This window comes from Hemiscyllium ocellatum, chromosome 34 (genome assembly GCF_020745735.1).
Source record: "Hemiscyllium ocellatum isolate sHemOce1 chromosome 34, sHemOce1.pat.X.cur, whole genome shotgun sequence".
Lineage (NCBI taxonomy): Eukaryota > Metazoa > Chordata > Chondrichthyes > Orectolobiformes > Hemiscylliidae > Hemiscyllium > Hemiscyllium ocellatum.
In genome coordinates, this window is record NC_083434.1 from 32,877,009 (window position 1) to 32,893,103 (window position 16,095).

Here is a 16,095-nt window from a genome sequence, read left to right on the forward strand (position 1 = left end):
TAATCTTCCAACAGCCAAAATACAGAAAATGAGGACGGCTTAAAATCGGCGCAAATATAAAGCAGCGTGAGGGACCTAGCATTGCTTGTGAGAGAGCTAACAGGGCCTTGTGGGTTCAATCATCCTGACCCAAAAAGTTACAGCAAAGTTTGTGTAACGAGGAGGGAGCCTAACCTGTACTGGGAATTTACTAGTCCTGGAGAAGGGAAAATATAGAATGATAGAAAGCTGAGAAATGCATATTTATTCACAGTGAAAAAGAAATTTGATTTCGAATCAATGAATTGAACAGTACATACACAGACCCTTCATTCTAACTCATCCATGCCAACCAGGTATCTTAAACCAATCTAGTTCTATTTGCCAACATTTGGCCCATATCCCTCTAAACCCTTCCTATTCATATGCCCATTCAGCTGCCTTTTAAACATTGCAATTCCTCTGGCAGCTCATTCCATACATACACCACCCTCTGCGTGAAAAAGTTGCCGTTGAGGTCCCTTTTAAATCTTTCCCCTCTCACCATAAACCTATGCCCTCTAGTTCTGGACTCCCCCACCCCAGGGAGAAGATCTTGTCTATTTATCCTATCCATGCCCCTCGTGATTTTCTAAACCTCTATAATATCACTCCTAAGCTGGCAACTAAAGTCGAGGGACCACATTGCACCAGACATTGCGTTTAGAGGGAACATTGGGAGCAGTTCGGAATGTCACATCTTTTTCTGTTCAATAAGATTGTAATTGATCTGGTTTGGTCTCAATTCCTCTTTCCTATCTCCCCCATCGTTGACTCCCTTGAGGATCTAAAAATGATCTAACTCTGCCTTGAGTAAATTCAGTCCACTTAACAGGAACATGCCTGCTATAAACAATGGGGATTATACTTCTAACTTTGAAGCATTGAGTCATGTGGATTAGTTGGGCAACATGTCTTTTTCTGTCCTTACTCTGTGCAGTGTTATTTTCTGTTGACAGGTGGAAATGCTACAAAATCATTTGAAGCTCAAAGATATGCAGAGCCTCATGGACCACTGGTAAGTACCTAGCAACTGACATCCTTTCAGCCAATTCAATTTTACTGCAAGAGCAGCTGGGCAGTTAGAAAGAGATAGAATGCAACTTGGTAGAATTATTAGTTTGTTATACCATAACTGCAGGTTAATGTCATGTCAATCACATTTTATAGTGTGGGATAAACAGATATTGGTATTAATTGAGTTATTCTCCTGAACATATTAAAATAGCCCCACCAGCAGTGGGGTTCCTGTGTTGCAGTGGCAATGTCCCTATCTCTGAGCCTGGGCTCAAATCCCACCCTCTCCAGAATGTGTAACAACATTCTGAACAGATCAATTTAAGTAGCTATAAAAACAGGAACTCAGCTGGTCTGGCAGCATCTATGAAGAGACAGAGTTAACCTTTTGAGTCCAATGTATCTTCAGGCTGAAGATGGGACAGTGAGGACCCTGGAGGCAATAGATCTGTAAGATGATGTAAGAGACTAGTGTTCTACTAAGGATAAGCTCTCATGGTTCACGATTCACTACATGGCTGCGATCCAGTTAGCATATTGTACACTGCTTATCGGATAGAAATTATACCATTTAAAATGTGGAAAAGCATGAAAAATTGTAAACACACAATATTAACATTGACTCAAGTTTCTCAATACAGAAAGGTATTTTGGTCCAATGCATTGAAGGTTTCTTCCTAAGTGGGACAGTTGATGCAGAGAATTGTAACTACCTGAATACTGATGAACTCCAACTTTCACCTTGAGAAGAAACACCTTGTTCATTTCCAAGCTGCAACTAGCTCTTTGCAATGTAAACATTGAAAGATTGAGCAATTAATTGGATGTAATTTGGAATGCATTGCAAATGATATATCATTCAGATATATTTTCAGGGTAAAAAATACAAATTAAATGTTTGACTCGATGAATTGGATGCTTTTTTTTATATTAGGTAAACTCTGAGTTTTACACAGGATGGTTGGATCACTGGGGCAAGAAACACTCTGTGATTAAAAAAGAAGTCGTTGCTAAATCATTGGATGAAATCCTTGCCCTTGGAGCCAATGTCAATATGTACGTATTTTTAATGAGTTTCTAATGTTCCATAATGTAATGTTGCAATTCTGTCTTGAAATGTAATCTTTGTTTTGATATCATCAGGTACATGTTTGAAGGAGGAACAAACTTTGCCTACTGGAATGGTGAGTCTATCAGTAACTTTAACCTTGCTGGAATAACTAGTCTGTTTAATAATTTGAATTGTTTCAGATTTTTGCAAAGAATTGTAGCTCAGAATGTGGATGAGGGCATAGATTCATTCACTGAGCTGGTGTGGTTTTCAGCAGACGTTTTGTTGCCTTGATATGATGTTGGTTTGTCCCATCTGGTATTTATCTGTTCTATGAGGGACCACACCATATTGAAGATGCACTGACGATGTCACCTAGCAAGGCAACAAAATGTTTCCCGAAATCCACATCAGCTTGGAGAATGAATCTATAACCTTAACTTTAACTGTACCAGCACTAATCATTGAGCTGGTAACAATAATGCCCACTGTACCAGTCACTAATTACTGATGCAAGTATGCATTTAACAATTAATCTACTCGTGATAATTACTTATACACACGGACATCAAATTAATTGTAGCCAGAGGATTAATTGCAATGACTTCTTTTCTGCTCCTGCAGAGGATCTGTCCTTAGCTGGCTCCTGTTTCTTGTCTACATGCTCTCCCATGACATCATCTGAAAGCAGAATGTCCGTTTTTACGTGTACACTGACAACGCCCAGCTCTACCTCACCACTAACTCTCTCAACTCTTCTGTGCTGGCTAAAATATCAGGCTGCTTGCTGTCGGCCATGGCTCAGTTGGTAGCTTCTTGAGTCACAAGATTCCAGGTTCGAGCCCCACTCCAGGGATTCAGTTCAAAGGTCAAGTCTGAAACTCCAGTGCAGTACTGAAGTTGTTCTGCACTGTCAGAGGTGCTGTCATTTAGATGAGAAAGTCAGGCCCTGCTGCGGCAGATGTAAAAGGTCTCTATTTTGGACATTATCCCGTGCTGCTATTTTGATGGAAGAGGTGGGGAATTATTAGAGCAGTGTTCAAAACCTTTACCTCAGAACCAGCTTCACACAAACAGAATATCTTGCCATTATCACATTACTGCTTGTGGGAGCTTACTGTGTGCAAATTGGCTGCCACCCATGCTACATTACAGCAAGGACTACATTTCAAAAGATACTTTATTGGTTGGCTGTAACTTGGATATGCTGCTTACTTTATATAAGAATTAAGGGCACTCTATGGGCCCCTGAGCTTTCTCTACTATTCAAGTTAATTCATGGCTAATCTTGGGCTTCATTGCCACATGTCTGCTCCCTCCCCGTTAACATTCCCTTTCAGCTGTTGGCAAGCTCGGCACAAGACACTCGGCATGGCAAAGGATAGCTTCCCTTTGCAGAGGCTGCTGTCAAACATGGAACTTGGTGGCTCATGCCTCACCACATTGCTCCCCATATCCCTTGACTCCTTGACACACCAAATGTCTTGACTATCTCAGAATTAAATATATTTCAAACCCCTCTTGGCTAGAGAATTACGCAGATTCAAATCCGTTTTGAATGCAGAAGTTTCTCCTCCTTTCCATCCTAAGTGACCGTCCCTTCTCATGAGCCTGTGCCTCCTGTGATCAAACTTCTGCAGCCAAGACAAGTGATCTCTGTGCCTGTCCTGCCAACCCCTCAGAATCCTGTTTGTTTCAAAGGGTTTGCCTCTCACACATCTAAACTCTAGAGAATAAGTATTCCATTTTCTCAACTACTCACATGGTATAATGTTCTTGCGTTGAATCCATTGACTTGCACAAGTCTCCCATGCTGCCCATAATATTTGTGAAAAAAGGGTGTTGTGTATTTGTCTTTAAATACATTTTTTTTTATAATTGACGTAGGAGCAAACTCTCCCTATTGGCCAGAGCCAACGAGTTATGACTATGACGCCCCCCTGTCAGAAGCAGGAGACCCGACTGACAAATACTTCAGTGTTCGGCAAGTTATTGGAAAGGTAAGGGATGAAGCAAAGCAGAAATAGCAAATATTATGAAGGAAGTCCACTGCTCAAATAAAATCCTGGGATATTCCAGCACATAAAAGGCTATTTCACCTGTTAAATCTGTTTTGTCTAACAGTCACCTAATCTACGTCCATCCTCTTCTTGCTTTCCGCACCCTTAAATATTCTTTCCTAAAAAAAACTGGATTTCTTTTTAGAAATATGGCATCAGTTTCAATAACATTTTGCAGAACAAGATTCGAATCGCCCTCTCCGTAAGAACATGTTTCCTGCCCTTTACTTTAAATTGTTTTGTTGGAATGGGCTCAATATACTTGTTGCCAACAAACAGAAACAAAATGCTTCTGTTTAGCTTTAAATAGCCTCAAGGATACACTAAGCCTGCAATCTCTATCCATGTACGACAAATAAAGGCTCTCTACGGAAGGGTCACGACATGTTTATTAAACGTTACTTGAACATAGTCTCAGGCAATGCATGGTGGTGCTTTGCTGGAGAACATCATGTTACTATCACTGAGATCGACTTTATAGATCTTTTATTTTCTCATCTTCTAAATTTATTAGTCCTATTTCTCAATTTTAAAGCCACACTTTATCACAAGCTCATACCAGTCTTTATCAACATGTTCCAAGCTCTCTAAATATTTATTTCATTGTCTCCATATCTGGAAAGCTGGTGTTTAAGGCAAGCAAAGCACGGACTGGATCTGTTGTGTCTGTACAGCAAACATATCTGTCTCTGAGTGTGCATAAAATATGTGAGAAAGGTTAGGTTTAAACGTAATTATGACCTCCATGAAAACCGCTTGGGGTTTATTGTAAAATGAATTATTCGCTTGCCCTCAGTCTTTTACCAGGAGTCCCTCATACTCTTAAACATTGCCTCAGCTCCAATGAACCATCCTTAATCTCGTCATAGCTGAAAATGTGTTGCTGGAAAAACGCAGCAGGTCAGGCAGCATCCAAGGAGCAAGAGAATCGACGTTTCGGGCATAAGCCCTTCTTCAGGAAATCTCGTCATAGTCTGCCCTCATAATTCCAAACCTGTCAAATACAAGCAAAAAGCTGCTGGAAGTACTCAGCAGGTCTGCTAATGGGAAAAGAAACAGAGTCTAGCATTTTGGGGGGGGGCCTTCCATCAGACACTGTACTTTTAGGGCCACTTGAGCTAAGAGGCCCTCCTTCCTTGCGTGGATGCAGCAATAGCTGCAGCCCTCCTACTCAAGAGATCCCCCTGCACTACCCCAGCAATCTGAGCCCAACCTGCCCTCAACAACCCCCACCCACACTGGTTTGGCTGCCAAAAAGAGCCCTTTCTTAAAATATTTAAACTTCTATTGCTGTCATGCATCCAGCTTCGAGAGCCAGAGGGCAGAGAGCCTGCCCTGTGGTCGATAGTTGACCTCTCCACGGAAACCAGCAGTGAGTGGACCGGGGTCTCTGACACAGTGCAGCCTTCTCACCATCTCTCTCCCCCACCCCCCATTTGGGCCTGGTGACTGAGAAACAAAGAAAGAATGCTGTCTGTTAACACTCTTTCTCTCTCCACAAATTCTACCCGACTTAACTGAGTATTTCGAGTGATTTCTGTTTTAATTTCAGATTTCTCGTGTTGTAGGGCTCTGCTTTTGTGATCCTTCAACCCTGGTAGAATTGTTGTTAGTAGTTTTTCCACTAAATTCATAATCTTCTAATAATAGGATGCCAGAACTGTACAGTAGCCCAAGTGCAGCCTGTGATGTTGTACAAGTTCAGCACTAGATGTTGGATCTACAATTTCAATCATCTGTTCAGCTTTGAGGATGGATTGAAGCTGGGATTGTTCTTAGAAAGAAGAAGTCTGAAAGACAATCTAAGTGAGGTTTTTAAAATCATGAGCCAGCTAGACAGAATGAGAGGGAGTAGTCGTTCCTGCTTAGAACACACACCATCTTCTTCATTATTAATCACTCTTCCAGTATTGGTGTTGTCTGCAAACTTACTTGACATTGCCGCCACACTCTTATCTATATCATTTATGTTTATAACAAACAATAAGGGTCCAGTACTGCTCCTTGTCATACACTCCTGGACACCAGCCTCTGGTCACTCAAACAGCCTTCTACCATTACTCTTTGTGTCCTATTACTAAGTCAGTTTCTGATCCATCACGCCAAGTTTTCCTGAATTCCATGTGCTGTTGCAGGCTCGATGGGCTGAATGGCCTGGCTGTGCACTGTGATAATTCTGTGATAATACCTTGTACTTGCACTGAAACCTTTTAAAACCTCATGTATCTGTAGTTCACATTTCCCCTGCTCTTCATTAAAAATGTTACAATTTAAGATGTTGTTCTTTGCTTTTAATTGACCATGTTTATACATTGAACAACATCCACCCATTCTACAAGTTTGCTCATTCTCCTGCAGAACTTTTGTAAGATAACATTTCGTCAGTTGGAGACCATCAGTCAACTTTGATATTAATCTCTGATTTGAGTCACACAAATGATTATCTGTTGTAACTGGAAACCTGTTCTCTGTATTCTTAACCATAGTGGGCTGTCAAGGCTGAGTCATTAAGTATATTCTACTTTGAGATAGACAAAATTTAATCAGTGAGGGAATCCAGAGTTATGGGGTCTGACAGAAAAATAACATTGGCTGAGATCAGATTAGCCATGACCTCATTAAATGGTGGAACAGTCTTGATGGACCAACTGACTTACCTCTGCTCCTCCATCTTATAGTTTTATTTAATGTAGGTTACCAGAATAAAGAGTATGAGTCAAGAATTCCATTCAATGACCAAAGTTAATCTTGCACTTATTGCTTGGAGCATCCTTTTATCCATTAGGGAATAATATGCAAGGGTTTCCCTCTCATGTTGGATTTTAATAGAGAAAGAACCAGGATGTTGTCTTCGGGAAGCAGTTGACAAAGTAAGATTTGCTGGTGAGAGTTGCAGGAAGGAAAACATGAACATTGAGAGGAGCCCTGCCTTGAGATCTTTTCCTTATTCAAATGGACAAAACTGAAGACCTGTGGATACTTAACAGCATTCAATGAATAAGAAAACCTGTCCTGCACCCGATAGTTTTCCACAGCAAACAGTGAAGATGTTCCTGACATTTTATGTTGTTTCTCTTTCATATGTATTATTTTTGTAATTGTTTTTAGATTAATTGCTTGCTTATGTAGGAGAAAGTGAGGACTGCAGATACTGGAGATCAGAGTCAAAATGTGTGTGGTGCTGGAAAAGCACAGCCAGTCAGGCAGCATCCAAGGAGCAGGAGACTCGACATTTTGAGCATAAGCTCATTCCTGATGAAGAGCTTATGCTCAAAACATGGACTCTTCTGCTTCTTGAATGCTGCTTGAGTGTGTACTCAACCTTACTTTAGATTTTTAAATGGGTTGAGCATCAGGAACAAGGTCAGCTTTTGTTGTCCGTCTCTAATTGTCCACATCCTTGTCATGAGTTGCTGCCTTGAATCCTTGTAATCCATGTGGTGTAGGGGTACCCACCAGGTTACTGGGGGAGAGTGTTTCAGGACTTTGACCCAGCGACAGTGAAGGAATGATGACTTAGATCCCACTTTTGGAAAATTTGCAGGTGCCAGTGTCTGCAGGAGTCAGCAGATTTGTGGGATGGTAAAATTTGCATTATTCCCCCAACACCTCGGTGAACATTGCTGCAAGAAGGTCATCTGCACAGTTCATGGGCCAATTGTGGTGGTAATCGGGCTTGGAATATTTTTGATTTATTAAGGAGATAAAAATCTCAATGGTTTTTCACTTTCTTTTCCTTCCTTAGTACAAAACATTACCTGCCGGTCCTGTACTTCCTGCGACCCCCAAATATGCATACGGGTTAATACAAGTTAAAAAGGTAAGAATAGGTTACACTTGGGTTGTATAAGGTTTATGATGTTCTTTTTCTTTGAAATAAATATTTATCATTTGGTGACTGAATTAGCGACGGATGCCAGCCATTGCTGAGACATAGAGCGAGTGCTTTGAGTCAGAAGGGCGTGGGTTCAAGGCAATACTAAACAGTTGGAGGTTCTGTCTGTTTGATAAGACACTGATTGCCATCTTAGCTAGGTATAAAGGATCCTACAATGTTTGAAGGAGAGGAGTTCCCCGAGTCTCCCTGAGCGTGTTAATCTCTCAACAATCGTCTTTAACACCTGATCTGGTGAAGGTCTCATTGTTGTAGGTGGTAACTTGCTTTATGCAGTTCACTTGCTGAGGTTCCTTCATTGCAGCAAATCTTTCATCCCCATTGCTTCCTCCCTATCTCTATAATCTTCTCTCACCCAATGATCAAGATGTTAGCGCTCCTCTGAGTCTGGCATTTTGAGTTTTGCCAAGTTCACTTGAGCCACCATTGACAGCCATCTCATCAACAGCTCCTTAAAGCTCACCTCTTCAACCAAGTTTTTAATCATCTATCCTGATATCATCGAATCTTGTCAATCAGGGTGTCAAATTTGTCTTTACTGTCTCTCCTGAGAGATGCCTTGGAATGATTTATAATAGAACATAGAAAAATACAGTGCAGTACAGGCCCTTCGGCCCTCGATGTTGCGCCGACCAAAGCCTACCTAACCTACACTAGCCCAATAACCTCCATATGCTTATCCAATGCTAATGATAGAAACGTGATGGGTTCAGATCAGTCAATGGAGTCACAGCAAAAATGAATCATCAGCTGTTTTACACTCTGCCCAATTTCCTTTCCCAATAAAACCAATCCAGTATTATCCATTTTCTTCCCAAAACGAGCATTACCCCAATCTTCTAAATAGACTGCGAAATTCCATCATTTAATATCAAAAGTTTTGTTGGCACAAAAGAAGGTCTCCAAGCTTGTGATGGCCTATATTGCAGTGGTCACAAAGATGTAAGTTTCTGAAGACAAGATCAACAGTTTACATGTATATTGTACCTCTGATATAATTAAACATCTCAGGGCTTTCCCAGAGGCAGCATAAAAGAAAATTTGAAACATCCACGTAAGGAGATGTTGGAGTGACGATAATGTTACTCAGGAATATTTGCTTTAAGGAGTATTGGGGCAGAGAGGTGGGAAGAAAGATCATTGTCATTATGGGCAAACAATTACAATCCTGCAATGTGGCGAACTTCGAAATTTTGTCAGAAAATGACCCTCTACTTTTCAGCTTAATTCAGTGCCTGCTTGACCTGAGCATGACTCCACTTTGGAGTAAAGAGGAGGTCAGCAAGGAGTCCCTGAAGTCACATTGATGTGGCTGATTCTGGAATATTCTTCAGGACCAATGGTAGTCGAACAGTGTTGGTACAAAGTCTAACACCCAATTTTGTGTTTGCCCGAGTTTTCTCTCGAAGTGTCAAAATTAGTCCCCAAATCCTTCATGTTCAGTTGATATCTCAGTGAGATGATTTAACTCTGAGTGTGAAAATTGAATAAACAGGTCTGTTGCAATTTTTTAATTCAGTTGTGAGACGTAGGTATTGCTGGCTGGCCAGCATTTATTGTCCATATCTAGTTGCCCTAAACTTCCTCTCATCAAATCCTTCTTCCTAAATGCTACTTTGTATCTTGTTTCTGTTTTACTACTGTTCAGTTCTTAATAAGAATTGTATTTCTAAAGAAAACTTTAGATTGTGTGAGGCCAATGACTGGGAATATTTTACAGTTGCAGAGTGTCGTAGAATTGGTTAACTTGCTGTCGTTCTCTGGCCCAGTCAAGTCTGTTTACCCACTGACGTTTGTGGAGATGAAGCAGGTGAGAATTCTAGGTGGTGTTACAGATCAAATTTGACACAAACATTTCATTTCTCCACATTCTACATTAAGTATGAAGACTTTTCAAAGATTGTGAGAAACGAAGCTCACTCACTTCAATAATTTCAGTCAGAGACAAGGTCTGAAGCAGTAGTATCGTTTATTATGCTGTTGCAAGAGGGGTGTGGTGTCTACTGTTTACAAAGGCAGTCACACACACAAACCGAGTTTAACGAGTAACATAATATTTATGTAATTTGTTTCTCTTCCCTCCTCCCATTGTTCCTCCCCTGTTTACCTTTCCCACTACTCTAAGCATGACGCCTCCTACTCTTGTTTATCTCTGAACTCATCCGGCAAAATGTTTATCTCTGGCCTCACAAAGCCATTTGACCACATCCCTCTGTGGTCTTATTGTTATATACCCTTCTTTACTATCATCTGTTTCCCTTGCTTTCCAAAGCAATATTTCCTTTCATTCTTTATTTACACAGTGAGCCTTGATGGTGGTCTTTTTTTGTTTTTGCTGAAGTGGGAAACAGATGTTTGTAACGGTTTGTACCGGCATATCTAGCTTAACCTACACCCCCTCCCCTCACAACACCTTCTCTATTTGTCTGTAACATCTACCATTATTTGCAGGCACATTTCATTTTTGTATGCACATTTTAGCTAATGTAAAAGCAATTATATATTTCCTTCACATAGTTTTCATTCTTGTTAACTCAGCTCTTGGCTGAAACAATTATACACAGGTGTGAGTTCATTTACCTTGCATCAGCAATTTATGATTGCAGAAGTAACACTGCTTTACCTATATCCCAGAAGAGTAATAGTCATAACACTGGGCGACACAATTGTACTCCCTTTAACCAAACATTGTGTCCTGGCTGACAGTACATAAAGCTTTAGAATAGCAGATTGATTATGTTTTCAAACATATGCAAAATTCATATGCTGTAAGCATCAGAGGCTGAGCCAACATTAATTGTCCTGGAGAAGGTGATGATCAGTCTCCTCCATGAATCACTGATTGTTGTAAGTGCTGGACTCTGTGTCAGCAACATGTGAATGTACAGAAATTCCATCAACAATGAATGCACTGCGTTCTCCGGTTACAATTGGAAGATGGTCAAACAATGCGTCCTTCCCGAAGTCAACTCTGCAAAAAGCATTCAAGCAAACTCCTGAAAACATCAACTTTGATGAACTGGACACCATGCTCAGACAACTGAAATGAATCTCCCCACTGAGTACTGTTTCCTTGACTCTCACAAGGCCAATGTTCTGTGGTGAACAAAACAAAGTTACAAAGAGTACAGACAGAGTTGCATATATTAGGGCGGCATGGTGGCTCAGTGGTTAACTCTGCTGCCTCACAGCACCAGGGACCTGGGTTCGATTCCAGTCTCAGGCGACTGTCTGTGTGGAGTCTGTTTATTCTCCCTGTGTCTGCGTGGGTTTTCTCCGGGTGTTCTGGTTTCCTCCCACAGTCCAAAGATGTGCAGATGAGTGAACTGGCCATGCTAAATTGTCCATAGTGTTCATGGATGTGTAGGTTAGGAGCATTAGGTGGGGGTAAATGTAGAGTAATAGGTTCAGGGAATGGGTCTGGGTGGGTTGCTCTTTGGAGGGTCGGTGTGGACGTGTTGGGCCGAAGAGCCTGTTTCCACACTGTAGGGATTCGATGAATCTATGAAAGAAGCTCTCCTTGATATGTCGCATCCATTGGCATGAACAACTGTGAGGAGCAGTCATTCAACATGGTCAAATACCATTCAAAATCCAAATCTGCACTGTGCTTTCAAATTGTGACATCTTAATGATGAGGCAGTGCAGCAGCAGAGAAGGAAAGAAACTGACAGAAATCCTATGCTTGGATCCTACTATATTGTGGAATGTCCTGTACACCTAAATCAGTCACATCAAAATCACAGCAAGAACGTGGAAATGCCTTTCTGGAACAGAGGTACATCTAAAAGGATGATCCCACACTCCCCATCTAAATCATAGAATCCATACAACTTGGAAAGAAGCCATTCAGCCCATCCAGTCTGCACTGACTGTCCAAAGAACATTCCACCCAGACCTACCCCTCTAACCCCACATTTCCCACGGCTAACCCCACCCAACCTGCACATACCTGCACACTTCAGGGCAATTGAGCATGGCCAATCCACCTACGCTGCACATCTTTGGACTGCACTGGTTATCCCTTTCCTTCTGGCTGATTGCACCAATTGTTTTCATCAGGCTGCCCAGTTCTGAGAAGACAAGCACACTATGGTTGTCCTTGGTTCGAGAGTTGTGTTCTTTATTGCGTGAAACAAAACAGCCTGCACTGTATCTATTGAATGCGCTTTCTGTCAACTTTATAATTTTCTGTCAGTTGCAAAGTATGCTTAAGGAACATTTCCCAAACAAACTTAGTTTTCTTTTCCTTTCCCTATTTGAAAACCTCACGTGATTTTCCCAAGCGTGCTGACAATGCTACATAAGTAATTCATAAAAATATTTATGAACCATCAACTATAATCTTTGGGAGGGGGTGTGGATATTGGCTACCTCATGTTTTATCAGAGTGAACAGGTAAGTGGATTGTGTCTTACTCCTTCTGCCCTCACAATGTTCAGAGCAAAAGTAGGCCATTCAGCCCCTCAAACCTATTCATATGTAAAAACAAAATAACTCCAGATAGTGAGAATCTGGAACGAACAGAGAATGCTGAAGGAAGGCAGCAAGTCTAACAGCTTCTGTGGAGAGAGAAACAGAGTTAACTCTGTAACGAGTGGCTCTCTGTTTCTTTTCCCATAGACCTACTGCCTTTCTCCAGCATTCTCGGTGTTTGCCTTAGACCTGTTCTCCCTGAACTGGATCCTGACAAAGGTGCATTGTTTGGGGTCTAATTCTGTTTCATCTTCCAAAGCAGTGCAGCTGGAATCCATAAAATGTTTTCTACCGGAACTCTGATTTATTGCGTGATCTATTTTTGTTTACACTAGGATAGAGCTTCTGCTTCCTTCCAGCTCTCTGTGGTTAATCATGTTACTCAAACATTCACCATTATCCTTATGTACGTTTCTGATATTAATTCTACATTTCTCTATCTTGTCTCTATTTGCCCACCTTGATTCTACAGCCCTTGATATCTTTGACTTACAAAACAAAATTCATTCATCACCCTTTTGAAGTTTTACTCTGCCTGAACAATTGTTTTGGAGAGTGTTGGGACCAAATTAATTGGGCATTTCAGCTTTTAGAGAGTTAATTTTCCAAATTTCCATTCCCCTGTGTGTGTGTGGAAAAGTGCTTTCTGCTATCTCACTGATCGTCCATGTCCATTAAGATTTATTTTCCCCAGTTCTAGATTTCTGCCTCTTCTCCATTCTATCAAATCCTTTCATCATCTTAAACAGCTCTAAACAGATCACCCTGTCATCTCCCATATTCAATGAAATAGAAACTTAAAATCAAAGACTTGCTTCCAATTAATGTGAAAATGTGCCTGGTAAAGGGAATAATCTTACAATTTAAGGGCTCCCATGTTGAAATGACGAACTAGTTCACACGATTTCAAAAGGCTTAAAATAATCTGACAGATCGTACCAAACTGTTTTACTTCATGGAAATTTTAGAAAATTTACAATGCAGAAGGAAGCTAGTTGGCTCCTTGTGCCTGTATCTCTCAGTGAAGAACATCCAGCCCAACCCCAATTTCTTGCGCCGGTCCATTGACCTGTATGCCCCAGCACTTTGAGTGGACACTCAAGCACTTTTCCAGCCCTAGGAGTCCGATATTAGATTTGATTACTTACAGTGTGGAAACTGTAACAAGTCCACACCAACCCTCCGAAGAGCAACCCACCCAAATGAATTCCCCTACATTTACCCCTTCACCTATCACTATGGACAATTTAGCATGGTCAATTCACCTAACCTGCACATTTTTGGACTGTGGGAGGAAACCGGAGCACCCGGAGGAAATCCACGCAGACACGGGGAGAATGTGCAACCTCGACACAGACAGTTGCCTGAGGCGGGACTTGAACCCGGGTCTCTGGCGCTGTGAGGCAGCAGTGCTAACCACTGTGCCACCGTGTCACCCAGCCAGCTCACATTTCATATTTAAATTTCAGCTTCCATTCAATGGATGTAGCTCCCTTGAGGCTGAGCAATCATGGAAGGGAACTGATTATTTTTCAGTCATTTCAGTGTCTGAACCAAAGGAAGCGGTTGGCAAAATGAGGAAACAGTAGAGTAAAGTGTGATTGGTTGTAGGAGTGGAGAGATGGTCATAAGGAGGTTTATTCCATGTGAGATTCCAGGGCAGTATTCCTAAAACAGAGCAGTGCAATATGATGGCTGTTATCGGCATTGTGCATATGCCCTACAGGCTCTGGGAAGCATTAGAGATACATAAGGAAGGTCCTGTGTTAAGAAGCCCCTTCTCACCAATAATGTTTAGTTTCTTGTGCAGCGCACACACTTTGAGATTCATTGTCTGCTAACCTGCTGCATGCTTGTTCCTGCTAACTGCATGCAAATCTGAACAACTTTCAACTCACTTCTCTCTTGCCAATATGCTCTTACTATCACAAAGTGAACAATAAAACTCTTGGCACATTCCCAAGATCATTGCAACTCCGTGATGCATGAATAGAATAAACTGCAGTTTTGCGAACAGTTGTCACATTATTCCTCTATGATAAATGGGGTGGTGGTGGGGGAGAAGGGATTGGAGCGAGAGAGACAACAGACAGTAAAATACTCAGGGAAATGTCAGAACCACATCCTGATATTTTTTGACCCCTGATTTCCCAGGGATGATAGATAGTAAGATCCGAAATCTGGAGCAGAAAAGTGGATCATCAATTGAAGCAATAAAAAAAACAACCCTTTCCAATCCTTGCCCTCACACTCCTCATCCTCTCCCAACTCCCCCACACACATTTCTTATGGCGCTCCATTCCAAGCTACTGCCTCCTCATGCACTCTACATATCCCATATCCTCCAGGTCAACCTGTAACCGCCTACCCACCCTAAAGGTCCTCACAAATTTAATGGTGACCTATGTCTCTCCAATCTGTTTATCGCCCTTATACCTGCTGTACCAACATGTCCTGTGTCCACTTTGGGCAGAGTTCAGGACTCATTGCTGAGATGAAATAACTGCATGTTATTTAGTGACTATTGATTAATTCATTATTCCAAAATTCTCTCACTTATTAAAGAGAACTTCTTGACTACATTTAGTTTCCTGTATTGCTTTCTAAAAACGAGCATTAGAATACACAGTCCTATTTCAAAGAGTCTAACCTAATCACTCTATCAGCATAGATATATGAAAGAAAGACAAATCTGGAATTTTTCGAGGATATCACCAGTAGAATTGATATGGGAAAGGCAGTGGATGTGATTGATTTGGATCTTCAGAAGGCTTTTAATAAGGACCCACAAGAGATTAGCATGTAAGCGTAAAGCACATGGGATTGGGATACTGTACTGCTATGAATAGAGAACTGGTTGGCAGACAGGAAACAAAGAGTAAGAATATACAGATCTTTTTCCAAATGGCAGCCAATGACCTGTGGAGTACTGCACAGGTTAAGTGCTTGGACCCCAGTTTTGAACAATATTAATTAATGATTTATATGATAAAGCTGAATATAATATCTCAACGTTTGTAGATGACGCAAAGCTGGGTGGGAAGGTGAACCGTGAAGAGGATGCTGAGATGCATCAGTGTGATTTGGATAAGTTGAGTGAATTGGCAAATGCATGGCAGATAGAGCATCGTGTGAATAAATGTGAGTTTATCTACTTTAAAGCAAAAACAAGAAGACAGATTAATATCTGAATGGTGATAGATTAGGCATGAGGGAGGTACAATGTGACCTTTTAAACCAGGTCGCTGAAGATGCAGCAGGCAGTGAAGCCAAATTCGCAGAGTGAGAGGGTTTGCGTGCAGGAGCAGGGATGTCTTGCTGCAATTGTACAGGGTTTTGGTGAGATCACAGCTAGAATGTGCAGTTTTGGCCTCCTAAACTGAGGTAAGGTATTCTGGCTATGGAGGGAGTGCAACAAATGTTTACCAGAATTGATTCCTGCAATGGCAGGACTAGCACATATGAAGAGAGGCTGGATCAGTTAGGACTATATTTACTGGAGTTTAGAACAATGAGTGGGGTTCTTACAAAGCCCAGAAAATTCTAATCAGACGACACAGGGTAAATGCAAGAAGGAT

The 16,095-nt window shown here is 41.3% G+C and overlaps 1 protein-coding gene across 1 annotated transcript in view; it reads left to right on the plus strand.

Moving 5' to 3' along the window:
- The window catches only part of glb1 (galactosidase, beta 1), an 84,754-nt gene that overhangs the window by 13,028 nt on the left and 55,631 nt on the right, over window positions 1-16,095 (plus strand). The window contains exons 7-12 of the mRNA XM_060850270.1: window positions 978-1,036; window positions 1,970-2,091; window positions 2,179-2,219; window positions 3,974-4,086; window positions 7,892-7,966; window positions 9,762-9,851. Coding sequence (XP_060706253.1) covers window positions 978-1,036; window positions 1,970-2,091; window positions 2,179-2,219; window positions 3,974-4,086; window positions 7,892-7,966; window positions 9,762-9,851 — 500 coding nt within the window. The remainder of the gene's footprint in view (window positions 1-977; window positions 1,037-1,969; window positions 2,092-2,178; window positions 2,220-3,973; window positions 4,087-7,891; window positions 7,967-9,761; window positions 9,852-16,095) is intronic.